The sequence below is a fragment of the Rhinopithecus bieti genome, unplaced genomic scaffold (genome assembly GCF_001698545.2).
Source record: "Rhinopithecus bieti isolate Rb0 unplaced genomic scaffold, ASM169854v2 scaffold_11380, whole genome shotgun sequence".
NCBI lineage: Eukaryota > Metazoa > Chordata > Mammalia > Primates > Cercopithecidae > Rhinopithecus > Rhinopithecus bieti.
This window is the reverse complement of record NW_016807225.1, coordinates 4,101,050-4,121,975: the sequence shown is the minus strand read 5'-3', so window position 1 is coordinate 4,121,975 and position 20,926 is coordinate 4,101,050. Positions and strand designations below refer to the sequence as shown.

General features: G+C 40.4%; 1 protein-coding gene across 1 annotated transcript in view; it reads left to right on the top strand.

The window, feature by feature from the left end:
* The window catches only part of SPTLC2 (serine palmitoyltransferase long chain base subunit 2), a 105,472-nt gene that overhangs the window by 31,487 nt on the left and 53,059 nt on the right, over nt 1–20,926 (top strand). The window contains exons 3-5 of the mRNA XM_017880651.1: nt 6,556–6,710; nt 9,103–9,251; nt 14,482–14,606. Coding sequence (XP_017736140.1) covers nt 6,556–6,710; nt 9,103–9,251; nt 14,482–14,606 — 429 coding nt within the window. The remainder of the gene's footprint in view (nt 1–6,555; nt 6,711–9,102; nt 9,252–14,481; nt 14,607–20,926) is intronic.

Below are 20,926 nucleotides of genomic sequence, written 5' to 3'. Positions count from 1 at the left end.
CCCTTAAAGACTGCTAGAGTTGGTTTACTTGTCCCAGTTTTTTTTCCCTGCACCGGATGCATAGATCAAGGGTCGGACTTTAAATCATCCTGACCTTGAGAAGACGCTGAGACAGTTCTAAGCATGTTTTCCAAGCTTTTTATCCTAACATCAAAGCAGTGATTGTTTACCTCAAATGCTCATGTTTGAGAGAAATTTTGCCTTTTGTTATGTTGAGATTAGTGCCCCAGACTCTAAAATAAGTAAAAGTTATTAAATTAGAACTGACATTGAGAATTCTTAATGGAATTAGTAGTAACACTACCACTAATAGTGTTAGTTTGGAATAATACTAGAGTTTCAGTTTTAGCTTTGTCACTGTATTGTTATGCGACTTGGACAAATAATTTTAATTTTATTCAGTGAATCTGTAAAATACAGCTAATAAGTTATTAAACATCTGTTTCTCAACAATAATTACAGGGACCGTGTTGTTGAAATCATCAAATTTTTGGTAGAGTTACCAAAAACACTAGATCATTCAAGCAAACAGGAAATTAGGCATATATGGCTTTGTGGAGGGGCAAGAGCAGTGAGGTTAGGGCCTCCCTGTCCTAACTAGGCAGCTACCCCAAACTAGGAAACTGCTCCTGCTGTAAGTACTCTGAGTGCTGGCATCACAACTGTCGCACTGCCAGAGGCTGGTGAATAGGCAGTGGCACATAGAATCGTGCTGGTGCCAATCCAGCACCAAGGTCTGCGGGGGCTTGCCTCCTACGCTGGTGCAAAGCGTGGCTGGCCCCTGCCATCCAGCTCTTGTGTGTGCTTCTCACTGGTAGACACTGCATCACATCTACAACCCGATCACAAGGGTGTCCAGGAAATACAGTTTTTAGCCTTCCAGCTCCTAAGTGTGTGTGTGTCCGTGTGTCTTGTAGGGGGTTTGTAATGTGTGTGTTGGTCGCATGCAGAACATAGGAAAAGAATGGGAAGGACAATAGCACAGTGGTCTTGAAGTGCTTTGAACACTATCAAAGTATTTCAGATTGATTTAGTAGCATCACCAAATGAGAGGCAGTGTGGCATTGGGGTTAGGAGCACAGAGTAAAATTAGAAGGCCTGGATCATCGGTTCCTGGCTCTGCCTCTGGCTGCTTTCCTAAGTGGGAAAGCCATTTAGCCTTTCTGAAAGTGTAAGAAATGGTATCTTCTGTAAGAGTGTGCAGAGTATGTATATTTACATACTTACATATATAAGTATATAAATATATGTGCATGTAAAGCACTTGGCAAGTGCCTGTTATGTCATAAATACTCAGTAGATGGGCACTCTTGCTGCCGTTGTGATGATTCATCATCTTTATCATTATCATGTAAACATATTTGGCTATCTGTGTTGGACCAGAATGATGCTTAACAAAGGGACAGTTGTTAGAAAGTGGACTTCAGAAAGTGATAGCATCCAGCTTTGCCCCCTGTGTTCTTAATGCCTGTATGGGCACTAGAATAGGTGGTACTCATGTATATTATATTAAACAATATAGGCTATTTTCTAGAAGGCTCAGCTTAAATAGGCTTAACTAGTAAAGGATATTTATTGGCTTGTTATTGAGATGTCCCTAGACTACTTTTGGTGAGGTCTTCATCAGTCTCTAAGCAGCAAATCCAAGAGTTGGAATTGTTCTCTTCAGTTGAGAAGGCTCTTAGGTGAGGAGTATTTCAAGCCCAGTGATACAGCATTTAGTCGCAAGTAGGTATTGTTTTTCCTCCACTTCCATGTGCTAGGATATGGGATTTGTGAGGATCTTCAGGAAGAATGTTTATGAGTATATCCTTAAGGCTGCTTGAACTTGACTTTATCGTTGTCACTCCCTTATCGGTTAGGTATTCGCTCCTTCTCTGGACAAACACCCTTTTATAGTACTTATTATATTGTATTTATTTGTGTGTTTCTCCACTACACTTAAGAGTTCTTAGGGAGTGTAGAGGTTGTTCTTACTCATTTTTATTCCCAGTGCCCGGTTTAGTGCCTGGAAGGTACTGCTCAGTAAATGTTTGTTCAGCAACTGAGTATTAGGTCAATGATGATGAGTAAGCCTTAACTAAAGTCACTTCACAGTGACCAAACTGAGGAGGAGGAAAAGAGCGGTGGAGATGGGGGAATGAGGGTTGGAATCGTGGGGGTATTACTCTGCAGAGAGAACTGTCTTATTCTTTAATGTATCCTGAAAGTCTAGCATACAATCCGGTATGTATCAAGTACTCACTAAAATATATTTGAATGAATAAATGAAAAGATACCTGTCCCTCCTCCCCCAGTTTAACTGTGGTCTTAGAATATTTGAAGTTAACCTGATATTTTTGGAAATACACTCCCATTGCCTAGAACTGGAACTGCAAGTAGTGACCCCTCCCCTCCTTTTTCTCATGGCTAAGCTGTGGGGAGTTTGGTTTGCTGCCCTTTGCATCTTTTCTTAAATTAATTAATTAATTAATTAATTATTGAGACAACTTTTCACTCTGTTACCCAGGCTAAAGTGCAGTGATCCGATCTTGGCTCACTACAACCCCAACCTCCTGAGCTCAAGTGATCCGTCCACCTCAGCCTCCTGAGTTGCTGGGACTACAGGCACGTGCCACCACACCTGGCTAATTTTTGTATTTTTTGTAGTGACAGAGTTTCGCTACATTGCCCAGGCTGGTCTCAAACTCCTAGGCTCAAGCGATCCATCTGCCTTGGCCTCCCAAAGTGCTGGGATTACAGCATGAGCCACTGTCCATCAGCCATGCCCATCTGATCTTTATGCTGAACCTACTGACTGAGATCAGAGCTACCACCCTGGAGCTTAGCTAAGGAGTAAAGGGGGGGTGGAGACTTCGGCTGTGAGTCCCTCTCTCCTACCGTTCTATGCCACCTGCTTTTGGTCTCTAACATCCCTCATTGTGACAGCTTCTTCTTTACCCTGTGCTAATGTGACTTAAATCATTTGTTAAGGAGAGATGGAAATGTGTGACCATGACAGGCACAATTCTTTGTTCAGGAAATTGGAACCCATTGCTTCCTTCCTAACCCCAGACAACCGTGCCTCTGGTTTTCTTTGTTTAGCCTTGAACTCTACTTCATTCGTTCCTGCAGCCTTTTCTCTATCTTGGGGTTTGATAACCCCTCTGGCATTTGGAGCAGACTCTAAGATTGTTGTTTTGTAAAGTAAAAACAAAAAAATATTGCTTTTGTTGCTAAATAGAAATTTGTCTGTAAGGAAATATTTCTCTTAATATTGGAGTTAATACTTCGAACATTAATGTGCAGTGTTTAGAAAGGTTATAAAGAAATGAGATCAGCCACACGCTGTGGCTCACGCCTGTAATCCCAGCACTTTGGAAGGCTGAGGCAGGCGGATTCTTTGAGGTCAGGAGTTCAAGACCAGCCTGACTGACATGGTGAAGCCCTGTCTCTACTAAAAAATATAAAAATTAGCCAGGTATGGTGGCGGGCACTTGTAATCTCAGCTACTTGGGAGGCTGAGACAGGAGAATCACTTGAACCCAGGAGGCGGAGAGTGCAGTGAGCCAAGATCATACCATTGCACTCCAGCCTGGGTGACAGAGAACGACTCTGTCTCAAGAAAAAAAATTAAAAAAAAAAAAAAAAAAGAGAGATGAGATAATCAGTACTGTCATTTCCTTCATTAGAAGGATTAGTACTGTTACCCTTTTGATGTGAATGAAAAGGATTGAAGACTACTTTTGTTTTTTTTCCTCTGGGAAATAAATGCATGGGTAAAACAGCCAAATAAAAGTTATAATTAGAATTGGACATCTCTATTCCTATTTTAATTCAACTAGTATACTTGTTGGAAGGCTATCAAAACAGACATACCATTTAAATGAAAAATTTCCAATTGTGATAGACATGTTATTTATGGATATTTTCTGTCCTGAGGAAAATTAACTATTAGAACCAGTTGTATGAGAGATGGCAGCTGGGCGCAGTGGCTCACACCTGTAATCCCAGCACTTTGGGAGGCTGAGGTGGGTAGACGCCTGAGGTCAGGAGTTTGAGAGCATCCTAGCCAACATAGTGAAACCCCGTCTTTACTAAAAATACAAAAAATTAGCTGGGCGTGGTGGCAGGCGCCTGTAATCCCAGCTTCTCAGGAAGCTGAGGCAGGAGAATAGCTTGAACCTGGGAGGCAGAGGTTGCAGTGAGCCGAGATCCCACCATTACACTCCAGCCTGGGCAACAAGAGCGAAACTCTGCCTCAAAAAAAAACAAAAGAGAGAGAGAGAGAGATGGTTTCAGGTACTGCAGATTCTTAGAGTAGCTTCTGACTTTGCTCAGCCTTATTTATAAGATTTATCTACTGGGAGGCTCATTTAGTAGGCACTTGAGAGTCTGGTGTCATAGAAAGTTGTTAATTTTAGAGTTATATGTAGCCGCCTTTAGCAATGAAAATCTTTTACAGAATAAGACTTAAGCTTTTTCAATGTTTTTGACTAATTTAGTTAACAGGTTAATTTATATTGGCACCAAGCCTAGATCTGATGGCTGTCAACTCAGTAGTTGGCTGATACAGTAAAACTGTAGTTTCATTTTCTTGTTTGGTTTCCCCTTTACATTCAAGAGTTTAAGTAGATCTCGTGTGGTCTGGTCACATGTGTTCTGAGTAGTGGTCATACCACACCAGGCATAGCATTTCTGCTCCACTGTGACTTGATTTTTCACAGACTTAAGTTTTAGTACAACTTAATCTCTCAGAACCTTTAAGTTCCTGAGCATAGGAATTCATTTTGGGAATGTATTTTCTTTTCTTTTTAAAAATTTTTTTGTAGAGACAGGGTCCCACTATGTTGCCCAGGCTGATCTTGAACTCTTGGACTCAAGTGATCCTCCTGCCTTAGCCTCCCAAGTGTTGGGATTATAGGCGTGAGCCACTGTGTCCTACCTTCTTTTCTTTTTGAGACAGGCTCTCGTTCTGTTGCACAGACTGGAGTGCAGTGGTATAGTCACAGCTCACTGTCACTTCAGATTCCAGGCCACAAGCGATCCTTCCACCTTAGCTTCCCCAAGTGTTGGAATTACAGGCATGAACCATTGTACCTGGCCTTTTTTTTTTTTTCCTTTCTTTTTAAAAAAATTCCTTTCTAAAGGGAAAAGAACCTAAGGTGGGTGGCTTCCTATAACCCTTTTTTTTTTTTTTGAGATGGAGTCTCACTCTGTTGTCCAGGCTAGAGTGCAGTGACCACAGCCCACTGCAACATCCGCCTCCCGGGTTCAAGCGATTCTCCTGCCTCAAGCCTCCCAAGTATTTGGAATTACAGGTCCACGCCACCATGCCCAGCTAATTTTTGTATTTTTAGTGGAGACAGGGTTTCGCCATGTTGGCCAGGCTGGTCTTGAACTCCTTAGACTTCAAGTGATCCACCCGCCCACCTGCCTCAGCCTCCCAAAGTGCCAGGATTACAGGCGTGAGCCACCACACCTGGTCCCTATATCATATTTTATAGTGTTTCTTGTTTATTATTTTCTCTTTGGATTTGTTTCATTTTGATCCTTGACGATATGCAAAGGATGGAATCTTAATTTTGGAATTATTTTTCTTGGTTGAAATTGGAATTATAGTGGTTTTTAGGGCATTTCTCCTAATCTTTTAATGTGGGGGGAGGCTTGTGGGGAGGGAGGAGCAGTCTTTTTGAGATTGTTAGGAAGGGAAGCCATTTAATGACAGAATGGTACAACTACAACATATTTTTATGAGGACTACTTTGTTAATTTACGTTCGTTTGCTCTACATTCATGAAGTCAGTTATTTGAAACCATGTAATGTATGTCAACTATCAAAGTTAAGTGACTTTCATCTGGTAAGAGTTGTGTTAAAGTAAACATAGAGAACTGATGCCTTTCTAGATGTTTCCCTGATACATCAGGGTTTTTGTTGTTGTTTTTGTTTTGAGATAGAGTCTCTGTTATCCAGCCTGTACTACAGAGGTGCCATCATAGCTCACTGCAGCCCCAACCTGCTGGGCTTAAGGGATCCTCCTGCCTCAGCCTCTCGAGTAGCTGGGACTACAGGTGCACTGCACCTGGCTAATTTTGAAATGTTTTGTTGAGACAGGGTCTTACTATGTTGCCCAGGCTTGTCCCGAACTCCAGGGCTCAAGCAATCCTCCTGCATTGGCTTTCTAAAGTCCTGGGATTACAGGTGTGAGCCACCAAGCCTGTCCTGATTTAGTAGTTAATTAAATATAAGTGGCCTCTCATTCTCAGGTGCTCTTACAGTATGAAAATGGAAGTTGTAAAGATTGTTTTTAAAGTGACTCAGTGGAATGATAGACAGTGGAGACTTGGAAGGGTGAGGGAGTGAGGGTGGATGATGAGAAATTACTTAATGGGTACCATGTGTGTTATTTGAATGATTGATACTCTAAAAGCCCTGACTTGTCCATTACACAATCTTGAATATAATGAAATTACTCTTGTGCCCCATAAATTTACAGAAATAAAAGTCATGTCATCTGTTAAAATTTTAATAAAGTAACTCAGGTAAATTTATGGTATGTCACCATTTCTTGGCAGGACTTTGTGTCATTGTATCAAGATTTTGAAAACTTTTATACAAGAAACCTGTACATGAGAATAAGAGACAACTGGAATCGGCCAATCTGTAGTGTGCCTGGAGCCAGGGTGGACATCATGGAGAGACAGTCTCATGATTATAACTGGTCCTTCAAGTGAGTCTTGGTTGGGAAATTATTTCTTGACAACAACTACAAAAGGGTTTCTTCATTTGAGAAAATATGTTATTGTAAATTGAGTATTCTCTCAAAATAGGAGTAGCAGCTGAGGATACAGTACGATTGGTGTCCTTATTCTTCATTGTTGAGCTTTTAAAGATACATCTTTCTGTTACATTTGATACTGTGTTGGGTTATAGTTCAGAACAAAATTTGGCTTATGTATGTATGTATGTATGTATGTATGTATGTTCTGAGACATAGTTTTGCTCTGTCACCCAGGCTGGAGTACAGTGGTGTGATCTCACCTCACTGCAACCTCCGCCTCCCAGGTTCAAGCAATTCTCATGCCTCAGCCTCCCGAGTAGCTGGGACTACAGGCACACACCACCACACCTGGCTAATTTTTGTATTTTTTTTAGTAGAGATGGGGTTTCACTATGTTGGCCAGGCTGGTCTTGAACGCCTGACCTCAAGTGATCCGTTCCCCTCAGCCTCCCAAAGTGCTGGGATTATAGGTGTGAGCCACCACGCCTTTCCTGGCTTATTTATTTTTAAAAATAACTCCTATTGATAATAAATAGTGTACAAAAGTTTAGTCTGTTTTATTTTTTTTTTTTTAAAAAAAAAAAAAAAAGGAAGAAAAGCTCTCCTTTCCATTATGCCACTTATCAGAGTTAAGTATCTGAATTTATTTCTGGATATTTTGATTTTTCAAATGATTAAGGATGATATGTGGAGTGTTACTTAAATGGATTGAATGGTTTGGAAAACTTTTTGTATTTTTAACATTGTATTGGTTTGTTTGTTTATTTGTTTGAGTCAGAGTCTCACTTTGTTGCACAGGCTAGAGTGCAGTGTCACGATCTCAGCACACTGCAACCTCCACCTCCCAAGTTCAAGTGATTCTCCCACCTCAGCCTCCCTAGTAGCTGGGACTACAGAGATGCACCACCATGCTCAGCTACTTTTTGTATTTTTAGTAGAGATGAGGTTTCACCATGTTAGCCAGGCTGGTCTCGAACTCCTGGCCTCAAGTGATCTGTCCACCTTGGCCTCCCAAAGTGCTGGGATTACAGGTGTGAGGCACTGTGTCTGGCCTTAACATTGTATTGTTTAGATTGCACAAGTATTACATGATTGAATTGCCATTATAAAAAAAAAGATAAATAATACAGATAAACTGTTAGTTCCCATGACAGCTAACCCCATTTCCTCTGCATGTCCACCCCCTTGCAGATCCTCCTCCACTCCCCAGAGGTAACTGTTGTTATCACTTTGTTTTGTATTGTTTTTTGTATTGTTTCTCAAGATCTTTTCTGTGGGGATAGAGTGACACTCTCTGTCAAAAAACAAAAATTTATTTTACAGCTTGCCTTCTTTTTTTTTGTTTTGAGACGGAGTCTCGCTCTGTCGCCCAGGCTGGAGTGCAGTGGCGCCATCTCGGCTCACTGCAAGCTCTGCCTCCTGGGTTCATGCCATTCTCCTGCCTCAGCCTCCCGACTAGCTGGGACTACAGGCACCCATCACCACGCCCGGCTGATTTTTTGTGTTTTTTTAGTTGAGACAGGGTTTCCCCATGTTAGCCAGGATGGTCTCAATCTCCTGACCTCATGATCTGCCCGCCTTGGCCTCCCAAAGTGCTGGGATTACAGGCGTGAGCCACTGTGCCCGGCCTACACCTTGCCTTCTTAGCTTGGTCACATATTGGTGACACCCCTTCTCGTGTATATTCACAGCATGTTTACTATTTGTAATGACTACATCGTATTTTGCAGTATAGATGTGCCATGGTGCGACAGGTTGGGCTGTATTAATAATCTCAGAATCTCAGGGAATTAAAACAGTGACAGTTTATCCTTGTCCATACTTCATGTTCATCCTAGGTCGGTGGGGCCCCGAACCATTTTGTCCTTAGTTAGGGGCCCAGGCTGCCTCAGCTTCCATTGTATGAAATGTCACTGGTCCCTGTACCTGGGGAATGGATGTGGCAGATTGTGCAGTGACTCTCAAAGGATCCTCATGTGTATATATGCTCATGTACAGGAGTTACTGAGCCAGAGTATGTATATCTTTTAATGGATAAGTACTACCAAACTGCCCTCCAAAGAACGAACAAGAAAAAACCTGATATTCTTATGTACAGTGTCCTGTAAGATAAGTGACTGTCCTGGCCAACACTGGATATCATTAGTATTAAAATCTTTATCACTATTAATAAATGAAAATTGGTTATTTTAACTTCCATTTCCATAATTGGTAGTGTGTTTGAGTTTTTTTATATAGACTTTGTTCTCTCTGCTTCCTTTTGTGTTACCAGTGGGTTTGCTATTACGTGTAAGTACTTTTTTGCTCATGAGTTTCATTGTTTTATGCTGTTGATACACAGGTATACAGGGAATATAATAAAAGGTGTTATAAACATGGGTTCCTATAACTATCTTGGATTTGCACGGAATACTGGATCATGTCAAGAAGCAGCTGCCAAAATCCTAGAGGAATATGGAGTTGGAGTGTGCAGTACTCGGCAGGAAATTGGTAAGTGAAAGCTATATTTGGCCAGCTGCTGTTTTTGACCTTGTTTTAGTCAGGGACAAATAATAGTGATATTTACCTAAAGTATTAAGTATCTACACTTTGTCGTGTCATTTAGATAAGGTGAAGAATGCTTTGTTTTTCTGAAGTGTGATGGATGATTTTAATGCTTTCAACACATTTTGAGATGTGTTTATCTTTCCCAATGTGTTATACATATAGATTGTCCCTCGAAAAGTCCTGCCACTGTTTGTTTCATTTATAACTTTGATGTCGATTTCATTGGCTTTTGCAAATGTTAATGGTTAAGAGTGCCACTTATTAGGATGTTGGGCATATGAGAGTTAATCTGCTTTCATACTGGTAAATTGGGGCCAATAATAATTGCTGCCTTATAGAGCTCTTTTAAGACTTACGTAAGCTAATCCATGTAGAGCACTTGGAACATAGTAGACAATAAATATGAACTCTTTTTATTATTGTTTTAAATTTATAAAATATAGAAGAGTAATAGCTTTATATAAAGAGATTCGATTTATTTTACTTCAGAGGACGATTTCAGATTTTTCTAATTTATTTCAGAGAACTGATAACCCTAGAAGTTACAAAAACTTTCCAAATACCTATTACTGTGAATATCCCTAAGCACAGTAGATTAAAAGGACAGTCCATTGTTAGTTATTTCTCAGGGTTCTCGGGATTGGCAAGCATAGTTGGGTGGTTCTTACCCAAGGTTCCTCTCATGGTTCACTCAGTGGTGGCTGTATGGCTAGAGACATATGAAGCCTTCTTCATTCATTTGTTTCACCTAGGCTGGGGTGGCTGGAGCTCTGTGTGGCCTCTCCATGTTTCTTACTTGGGCTTCTTCATACCATGGTGGTCTTGGAGAGTTGTTCATCATGCATGGCAGCAGGCCTCTAGAGCAAGCATGCAAAGATACCTGACTGAGGCCAGGCATGGAGGCTCATGCCTATAATCCCAGCACTTTGTGAGGCCAAGATAGGAAGATCAGCTGAGGCCAATCTGAGCAACATAGTGAGACCCGGTCTCTACAAAAAATAAAGATAAAGTAGCTGAACATAGTGGCCCACGCCTGTGATCCTAGCCACTGAGGAGGCTGAGACTGGAGCATCCCTTGAGCCAAGGAGTTTGAGGCTGCAGTGAGCTATGATCGTGCCACTGCACCCTAGCCTGTGACAAGTGAGACATCGTGTCAAAAAAAAAAAACAAAAACAAGGAGACCTAGTTGAAAGCTGGAAGGCTTTTTAGGCACTAGGTGTACAGGTCCAGAATATCGCTTATGCCTCTTCCTGTTGGTCAAAGTGTCACTAAGGTCAGCCCAGATTCAAGGGTTGTGGGGATTGCCCTCCTCCAACTCCAAATGGGAAGAGTAACAAAGAATTTGCATCCTTATTTAATCTTCCACAGCAACACTGTCAACTCAGGAAACTTAAAACAAAATGAAGAAAGGAAAAAGGAAAAATAAAATTGTGCAGATTTTTATATCTATTTATTTAAATAGATAGATACATGGATTTATAGATAGATAGATGCAGGGTCTCTGTTGCCCAGGCTGGAGTGCAGTGGTGCAGTCATAGCTCACTTCAGCCTCAAACTTCTGTACTCCAGCCATCCTTCCACCTCAGCCTCCTAAGTAGTTAGGACTATAGGTGCACGCCACCGTGCCCAGCTGATTTTTTAAATGTAATTTTTGTAGAGCTGGGGATCTCTTTCAAGAGGCTATGTTCCCCAGGGTATTCTTGAAATCCTGGCCTCAGGTGATTCTCCCAACTCAGCCTTCCAAAGCACTGGGATTATAAGTGTGAGTCACCATGCCTGGCCCCACCATCTAATTTTAAATATTTTCATTCCTCCTAAAAGAAACCGTATACTCAGTAGCATTCATTGGATAGTTTCCCTTCCCCCTGCAAGTCCTTGGCAACCAGTAGTCTACTTTTTGTCTTTATAGATTTGCCTATTTTGGACATTAAATATAAAAGGAATTCTATAACATTTGGTCTTTTCTGTCTGACTTCCTTCACTAGCACAGTATTTTCAAATTCATCCATGTTGTACTATCTAACAGCACTCCATTCTTTTCCATGACTGAATAATAATCCTTTGTGTGAGGGTGCCACATCTTGTTTATCCACTTATCACTTGATGGTCATTTGGGTTGTTTCTGCTTTTTGGCTATTGTCAACAGTGCTGCTGTGAACGTGGGTGTACAAGTTTTGTATGATGTATTTTGTTTCTCTTGGGTTTATACTTACTAGCAGAATTGCTAGGTCGTATGGTAACTCTGTGTTTGACTTTTTGAGGAATTGCTAAACTGTTTTCCAAAGAGACTGCACTGTTTTACAATCTCTCCATCAATGCGTGAGGGTTCCTGCTCATTTTTATATTGTCTTCCAGTCATCTTGTATGTAGCCCAACTTTAACTCTTGCTTACTTTGCTGCCTGTTCCCTCCAGTTTTTAAACTTCTCTAGGGTTCCATACAGTGAATTTACTTGGTTTTCAAAGAATTCCACTCTATAAGAGCATAGATATGACCTTCTTCTAACTCTGTCATTTTCCAGTTATATTGGTTTCCTGTGGCTGCTGTAATAAAATATCAGAAACAGAGTGACTTAAAACAAAAAAAAGTCTTATCTCATAATTCTGTGGTTTATAGGTTTGGGGTCTAGGGTGTCAGCAGGGCCATGTTCTCTGATGCTCTGGAGAATCCTTCCTAGCTTCTGGTGTTGCCAGCAATCGATGATGTTCCCTGGCTTATAGTGCATCACCCCACCACATGGCTGTCTTCCTGTGTGTCAAACATTGTCATCTTCTGGTTGGGCACAGTGGCTCATGCCTGTCATCCCGGCACTTTGGGAGGCTGAGGCGGGCAGATCACTTGAGGTCAGGAGTTCAAGACCAGCCTAGCCAACGTGGTGAAACCCTGTCTTTACTAAAAATACAAACATTAGCCGGGCATGATGGAAGGTGCACACCTGTAATTCCAGCTACTCGGGAGGCTGAGGCACGAGAATCACTTGAACCTGTGAGGCAGAGGTTGCAATGAGCCGAGATCACACCGCTGCACTCCACCTGGGCAACAGAGTGAGACTCTGTCTCAAGAAAAAAAACAAAAAAACAGCATTGTCTTCTTCTGTGTTCCTTCTGTGCATGTCTATCTCTGTGTCCAAATTTCTCCTTTCTATAAAGACATTAGCATCCCCCTAATGGCCTCATTTTAATTTGATTGCCGCTGGAATGTCCCAGTTTCCAAAGAAGGTCACATTCTTCTGGGAATGAGGACTTCAAAATATCTTTCTGGTGAGACACAATTGAACCCATAACGCTATCCTTCTGTATATTTTCCATTTTCATTAATTGTGTTCAGAATTATAGATGTCCACTAATTAATAAAAAATTGAGCTTTTTGCTTTTATTTCTTGGTTGTCCAGCTGTTTTGTGACGATTTTCAAGAGGAAGATGGGAATAGAACATTTTTATTTCCCCCTATCTTTAAAACAGAGTTGCTAACTGGCACTCCAGAAATGACAAGCCTTTTGATCTAATCCTGTGGTTAAAGGAGCATTGTGCAGTGATGACATATAGTAAGGATACCTTATACCTTTATGGCATTTTATATTTTATAAAGTACTCGGCTGGGTGCGGTGGCTCACGCCTGTAATCCCAACACTTTGGGAGGCCGAGGTGGGTGGATCTCTTGAGGTCAGGAGTTCGAGACCAGCCTGGCCAACATGGTGAAACCCTGTCTCTACTAAAAATACAAAATAGCCGGGCATGTGGCGTGCACGTGTAATCCCAGCTACTTGGGAGGCTGAGGCAGGAGAATCGCTTGAACCCAGGAGGCAGAGGTTGCAGTGAGCTGAGATTGCGCCACTGCACTCCAGCCTGGGCAACAGAGCGAGACTCTGTCTCAAAAAAAAAAAAAAAAAAGCTCAAACATATTATCTCTTTTGATCCTCACAACAATGTCATTAGGTAGATAGGGCAAATTATTACTGCTATTTAGAAGTATTTAGCCCAGAGACTACCTAAGGGCTTTGATTAAGCAAGCCGTAAGGACACATAGCATCCAAGTGTAGCAGTCTTCTTTCCCAGCATCTTTTCTCTCTGTAATGTCATTTAGTCCTTAAAGATTTGAGTACCAGTATAAAATTGCAGTACAAATTTACCAGTCAGTTCACAGTGAGGGAATAAACTTTTCTTTTTTTTTTGAGTCAGAGTCTCACTCTTTTGCCTAGGCTGGAGTGCAGTGGCACGATGTCAGCTCACTGCAGCCTCTGCCTCCCAGGTTCAAGTGATGCTCCTGCCTCAGGCCCCGAGTAGCTGGGATTACAGACACCAGCACCACGCCCAGCTAATTTTTTGTATTTTGAGTAGAGAGAAGGTTTCACCATGTTGACCAGGCTGGTCTTGAACTCCTGACCTTAGGCAATCCACCCTCCTCGACCTCCCAAAGTGCTGGAATTGCAGGCGTGAGCCACTGCACCCTGCCGGTAAGAAACGTTTTTACCTGTCTCTTGCTGTATAAAAGCCATCTCAAAACTTAGTGGTTTAAAACAGCAACAGATTTATTTGCTCATGATTCTGCAATTTAGGGAGGGCTTGATGTTATCTTAGCTCCGTGTGGTATTGGGTAGGCAGTTATGACTGTGTAGAGTATCCAAGATGTCTTAACTCACATGTTTGACACCTCAGCTGGGTGGCAGGAAGGGCTAAAGGCTGGCTGGGCATCTCTCTGTTTCTCTTTCTCTCTCTGTCTCCCCCTCTCCTTACATCTTTCTCTCCTCCTTCCATAGTCTCTTATCCTCCAGTTCCCACCCCCTGCCCATGTTCTGTTTTTGCAACAGGCCAGTTAGATTGTTTTATGTAGCAGCTGACTTCAAAAGTATAAATGCAGATTTTGCCAGGCCTCCTAAGGCCTAAACCTGGAACTAGTATGCACAAACAGGAATGGGAGAAATTATTGGCAACCCCCTTTGGGGAAATTCCACTGCAGGTGCTGAATCAGATTTTATTCAACTATTGTGTTCTTTATGAGTGCGTATTACTCTTCACAATATTATGAAGAATATTACTCTTCATAATATTGACTCCTTCATAGATCTTAGTCTGAAAAGGACACAACACATACACTATGATTTCTTTTAATAAAGTGATGAGTAATTCTTAAATTCAGGATTTTGTGATACTGACTTTCTTAACTTCTTCACACAGGAAACCTGGACAAGCATGAAGAACTAGAGGAGCTTGTAGCAAGGTTCTTAGGAGTAGAAGCTGCTATGGCGTATGGCATGGGATTTGCAACGAATTCAATGAACATTCCTGCCCTTGTTGGCAAAGTAAGACACTTTGTCATTTATGAAAACTCCCTCATGTATATCTTCTTTTGTTTTGAAAAGCATTCAGAGTGAGCTAAAAGCTGTTGTAAACTTTAGACTAAACATAGTTGAGCCAAAGATATCTCTACCACAAATTGTTTTCTTGCTTTCTTTTTTTTTTTTTTTTTTTTTTTTTTTTTTTTTGAGATGGAGTCTTCTTTTTTCGCCCAGGCTGGAGTGCAGTGGTGCCATCTCAGCTCACTGCAACCTCAGTCTGTCAGGTTCAAGTGATTCTCCTGCCTCAGCCTCCCAAGTAGCTGGGACTACAGGTGTGTGCCATCACGCCTGGCTAATTTTTTGTATTTTTAGCAGAGGCGGCGTTTCACCACGTTGGCAAGCCTGGGCAACATAGTGAGGCCTCATCTCTATTTTATTTTTTATTTTTTATTTATTTTTTATTTTTTTTGAGACGGAGTCTCGCTCTGTCACCCAGGCTGGAGTGCAGTGGCCAGATCTCAGCTCACTGCAAGCTCCGCCTCCCGGGCTCACGCCATTCTCCTGCCTCAGCCTCCCAAGTAGCTGGGACTACAGGCGCCGCCACCTCGCCCGGCTAGTTTTTTGTATTTTTAGTAGAGACGGGGTTTCACCGTGTTAGCCAGGATGGTCTCGATCTCCTGACCTCGTGATCCGCCCGTCTCGGCCTCCCAAAGTGCTGAGATTACAGGCTTGAGCCACCGCGCCCGGCCTATTTTATTTTTTAAATGAAAAACAATTTGTGGCTGGGCACGGTGGCTCACACCTGTCATCCCAGTGCTTTGGGAGGCTGAGGTGGGCGGATCAACTGAGGTCAGGAGTTTGAGACCAGTCTGTGTTTATATATTTATATATACATATAATATACATATTATATATGATATATAATATACAAATATGTGATATACGTAATATATATGATATACGTATTACATATGCATATTTTATATATATATCCCCAAGTGGATAGCGCATGTGAGAGGGCACAATCTGTATGTAAATGTAAATTATGTCTCAGCAGATTGGTGCTCTCATCCTGAGAGGCCCTTTGAGGTTATTTATTCTCATGTTTAATATGACATCTAGGAATGGTATATTGAAAATGTGGTGGATTAACTCAAGCAGGAGAATTGAGTTTTTGTTTTTTGATTGTTTATATGGTCACTCTTAGCTATGTGACTGTGAGCATGTCAAATAATCTTTCTGATCCTCCACATTTCTTTTGTAAAATGAGGTGGTTGAGCTAGATTAACTTTAAAGTCCTTTTTAGTTATGCAATGTATGGGTCTGTAAAGTACAGGTGGGAGAAATAGAAAACAAACAGCAAGATAGGAGATTTAAACCCATCTGTATTGATAAACATTAAATATAAATGGTTTATACATTCCAAGGAGAAGACAAAGATTGTCAGATAAAATTAAGTAGGTTTCCTAATACAAAATAGCAACTTATGTTAAATATGAAGACACAGGTTAAAAGGAAAAGGATAGAAAAAAATACAGCATACAAATAGTAATCAGAAGACATTTGAAGTGCCTGTATTAATATAAACAAAGATTTCAGAGCAAGAACTATTTCTGGTGATAAAGAGGAACATTGTGTAATGATTAAGGAATTAATTCATCAAGAGGATGTAATTTTAAATGTATAGGTGCTTATCCCATTTATGCCTAATGTTCCATTATTGGAACGCTAAGCATGTGGGAGTTATTTATATCCTACTGCTCAAGGTCATCGCCAAGGTCTGATTTTGCAATTCAAAAAATTGTAACCTCTGGCATAAATGGTTTATGAACAGAGCTTCAAAGTACATGAAGCAGAAATTGATGAAACTAAAAGAAGTAGACAAATAGAAAATTGTTATTACAGACATTAACCCATCTCTCTCTCTTTTTTTTATTTATTTATTTTTTTTGAGACAGAGTCTTGCTGTGTCACCTGGGCTGGAGTGCAGTGGCGTGATTTCGGCTCACTGCAAGCTCCGCCTCCCAGGTTCACGCCATTCTCCTGCCTCAGTCTCCCGAGTAGCTGGGACTACAGGCGCCCGCCACCATGCCTGGCTAATTTTTTGTATTTTAGTAGAGACGGGGTTTCACCGTGTTAGCCAGGATGGTCTCAATCTCCTGACCTCATGATCTGCCTGCCTCGGCCTCCCAAAGTGCTGGGATTACAGGTGTGAGCCACTGCGCCCAGCCCTAACCCCTCTCTCTTAATTGACAGAAGAATGAAACAGAAAATCAGTAATAATATAGAACATTTGGAAAACACTGTCAACCAGTTGACCTAGTTGAGAGTCTTGAAACACTTCACTCAACAACAGCAAAACATTTACTACCAAAGACCATATTCTAGGCCATTAAGCCAGTTTTAGTAAATTTTAAAGTATTAAAATTATTCAAAGTATGTTCTGTGATCACAGTGGAATTTAAATGAGAAATTAATAACACAAAGATACCTGGAAAATCTTTGACTATTTGAAAATTAAACAACATACTTGTAAATAACCCATGGGCCAAAGAAGAAAAAACAAGGGAGAATAAAAATATTTTGAACTGAATGGAAATGTAACCTATTACAATTTGTTGGATGAAGCTAAAGCAGTGCTCAGATGGAAATGTATAGCATTAAATGTTTATACAGGTTGAGCATCCCTAATCCCAAAATCTGAAATCTAAAATGTTTCAAACTCATAAATATTTTGAGTGTCATCATGACAGCTCAAAGAAAATGCTTAGGGGTGCTAAAGCAGTAAATATAATGCAAATAATCCAAAATCCACAAAAATCTGAACTCTGAAACACATCTGATCCCAAGCATTTTGAATAAGGGATATTCAACCTGTATTAGAAAAAAGTAAAGCTTGTAGCTTAAAAAATTAGGAAAAGAAGAACAAATTGAACCCAAACTAAGCAGAAAGAAGAATATAATGAAGATAAATGTAAAAATCAATGAATTAGAAAATAGATAATAGGGAAATTAGTGAAACTAAAGCTGATTGTTTGAGAAAATGAATACAGTTGATAAATCTCTAGCCAGAATGGTCAGGATAAGAAGAGAGAAGATTCATATTACCAGTAACAGGAATGAGAGAGGGGGACATCACTACACGTCCTATGGACATTAAAGGATAATAAGGGAATATTAAGAACAACTTCATACCAATAAATTCAACAACTTAGATAAAATACACAAAATCCCTTGTAAGACATAAATGTATGGCTCTTTGACTTCACATTATAATACGTTGCTGTCCTGCATTTTGAAGTACAAACCTGAGATTCTTTTTTGTTAGAATTTTTAACACCAGAGGATTAGAACATCTCATCTTGCTCTACTCTCTGTATGCCTACAAACTCTAACAAAGTATTATCTAGAATTAGATGTTTTCTACATAGACCTGAAAGATACAACCGTAAAGATTTATATTCCAAATCAGACTATAGTTGAAATATTATTAAATATCATTTAATCTGTTAAAGACAGTAACTTATCCAGTTTTAATGATCCTTTGAATCTGATACTGAATTTCCATGTGAGGTGGTTAATTGCTCAGTTTAATGGCAGGATGGGGCAGTATATTGATTAAGAGCATAGGTTCTGGAGGCAGACACTTGTCTTATTTAATAATTATTTTGTGGCCGGGCGCAGTGGCTCACTTTGGGAGACCAAGGCGGGCGGATCACGAGGTCAGGAGATCAAGACCATCCTGGCTAACATGGTGAAACCCCATCTCTACTGAAAATACAAAAGATTAGCTGGGCGTGGTGGCAGGTGCCTGTAGTCCCAGCTGCTCAGGAGGCTGAGGCAGGAGAATGGTGTGAACCCGGGAGGTGGAGTTTGCGGTGAGCAGAGATCGCACCACTGCACTCCAGCCTGGGTGACAGAGCAAGACTCCATCTCAAAATAATAATAATAATAATAATAATAATATAATTATTATTATTTTGTTACTGTTCTTGTGACCTTGAGCAAGATTTTAAACTCCTGAACAAGAGTTTCCTCATAGGTGAAATGGGAGTGGTAATAGGGTCTATTACATACACTTGTTGTGAGGATTGCAAGTGATAATGCTTTTAAATCTTTTAACATCATACCTGAAACATTAAGCACTTAGATGTTAACTGCTAGTGTGAATATCTATTTTATTTTTGAACCAAATATTTAATAAAGCTTTTCAGAATAAGTTCTAAAGGAAAAAGACAGATTGATACATTGAAATGGTGAATAAGGCTGTCTAAAAAAGACTGTCTAAAAGAGTTCCTTTTGCCAGAAGAAAAGAACATATTGCTTTTGCAGGTTTGCCAGAAAAATATTTAGCTGGAAAGAGGAGAAAATAAAATTTTGTGTGGAGGGGAAGGGAAGGGAGGATACCTTTTCAGATAGAGTTGATTGCCAAGAGTGGTAAGTAAAGAATTTGAAGACTTGCTGAAGAGAAATCTGACCTCTCCTTATTTCCTCCCCAGTTTCGCTTTTCAATTTTAACACTTTTTTTGAAACTTAAATTTAGACTTACAAAAAGAGTTACAAAAGAGTACAGAGAGTTCCTGTATACCATTCATTCAGCTTCCCTTTATGTTAACATCTTGAATAACAGTGGAACCATTTCTTACAGCTTAGAAATTAACTGTGATATAATACTATAACTAAAGTAGAGGACGTATTTGGTTTTCACTGGTTTTTCACTGATGTCCTTTTTCCGCTTCAGGATCCAGGTGAGGATCCACATTGCCTTTAGCTGTTGTAGCTCCTTGGTCTCCTCTAATCTGGGATAGTTCCTGTCTTTCTTTGTCTTTCACGACCTTGATACTTCTGAAGGGTACTGGTGCCTTAATTTGCAGAATGTCTCCAATTTGGGTCTGTCTGCTGTGTTGTTATGGTTTGATTGAGCCCATGCATTATTGAGAAAGCTACCACGGATGTGGTACCCTTCTCAGTGAATCATGCAAGAGACTGTGATTTCAATACATATTACTGATGATGTAAATCTTAATCACTTGGCTCAGGTGTCAGCAGGGATTTTCTACTACCAACGTACTGCTTTTCCCTTTGTAATCACCATATATTGTGGCACTGATACTTTGGGACTATATATAGCATTTTGGATTAAACTTTCACCCACTAACTTTAGTAGGTGTCTCTGATCTTGCCTGTGGCAGTTATTACCTTGGTGTTCTAATGGTGGTTTTTCTATTTTTCTCATTCCTTCTATACTTACTAATTAGAACTTTTGTGTAAGGAAGAGTTCTTGCTTCTCCCTTATTTATTTATGTAATTATGGGTTTGTGAATATTTTTATTATTTGGCTTATAATTCAACACAATTGCTTCTTTTTTGTTGCTTGACTTTTAGTTTTGGCCATTGGGAGCTCCTTCAGGTGGGTACCTGTGTCCTTGGACTATATCATAACTTTTTTTTTTTTAAAGCATTCTCATACTTTCTGGCATAATAAAATGCTCCAGGATCATCTTATGTTTTCCCTATCCCAGTTTTGGAATTAACCAGTTCTCCAAGAAGCCCTGATTCTTTTTATTGGAGAATGGTATTTAGAAACCAAGGTCTGGGAACTAGGTGTGTGTATTGCTGCAGGAGTGTCACTGCTTCTCACCTCTCAGTGACTAGAGCTAGAAAATGTATGTATGTATGTATGTATGCTAACTCACGCATACACGTGTGTGTGTGTGTGTGTGTATGTGTGCATGCATAAAGATTTGAAAGCCAGGAGTCTGTATTGATACTGCCAACTCTGCTTTTCTTCTCCTCCTTCTCCTCCTCTTCCTTCTTCTCCTCCCATCTTCCGTCTTCTCCTCCTGCTCCTCCTCCTCTTTTTTTTTTTTTTTTTCCGGACAGAGTCTCCCTCTGTAACCCAGATTGGAGTGCAGCAGCACAATTTTGGCTCACTGAAACCTCCGCCTCCTGGGTTCAAACGATTATCCTGCCTCAGCCTTTTGAGTAGCTGAGATTACAGGTGCCCATCACCAAGCCCAGCTAATTTTTTGGGGGTTTTCTTTTTGTTGTTTTTTTTGTTTTTTTTTTAGTAGAGATGGGGTTTTGCCATGTTGGCCAGTCTGGTCTCGAACTCCTGACCTCAAGTGATCCACCCACCTTGGCCTCCCAAATTTCCAGGATTACAGGCATGAGCCACTATGCCTGGCCACTTCATTTTTAATCTGTATATTTTTAACCAGGGTAGCTTTTTTATCTTAATAAATACTATGTGCTTAATAAAAATTTCAAACACAACTACTGTTACAAGTTTCTTAAGTATTCCTTTAAGAATATTCTGTAATAAATAAGCATATATATATATA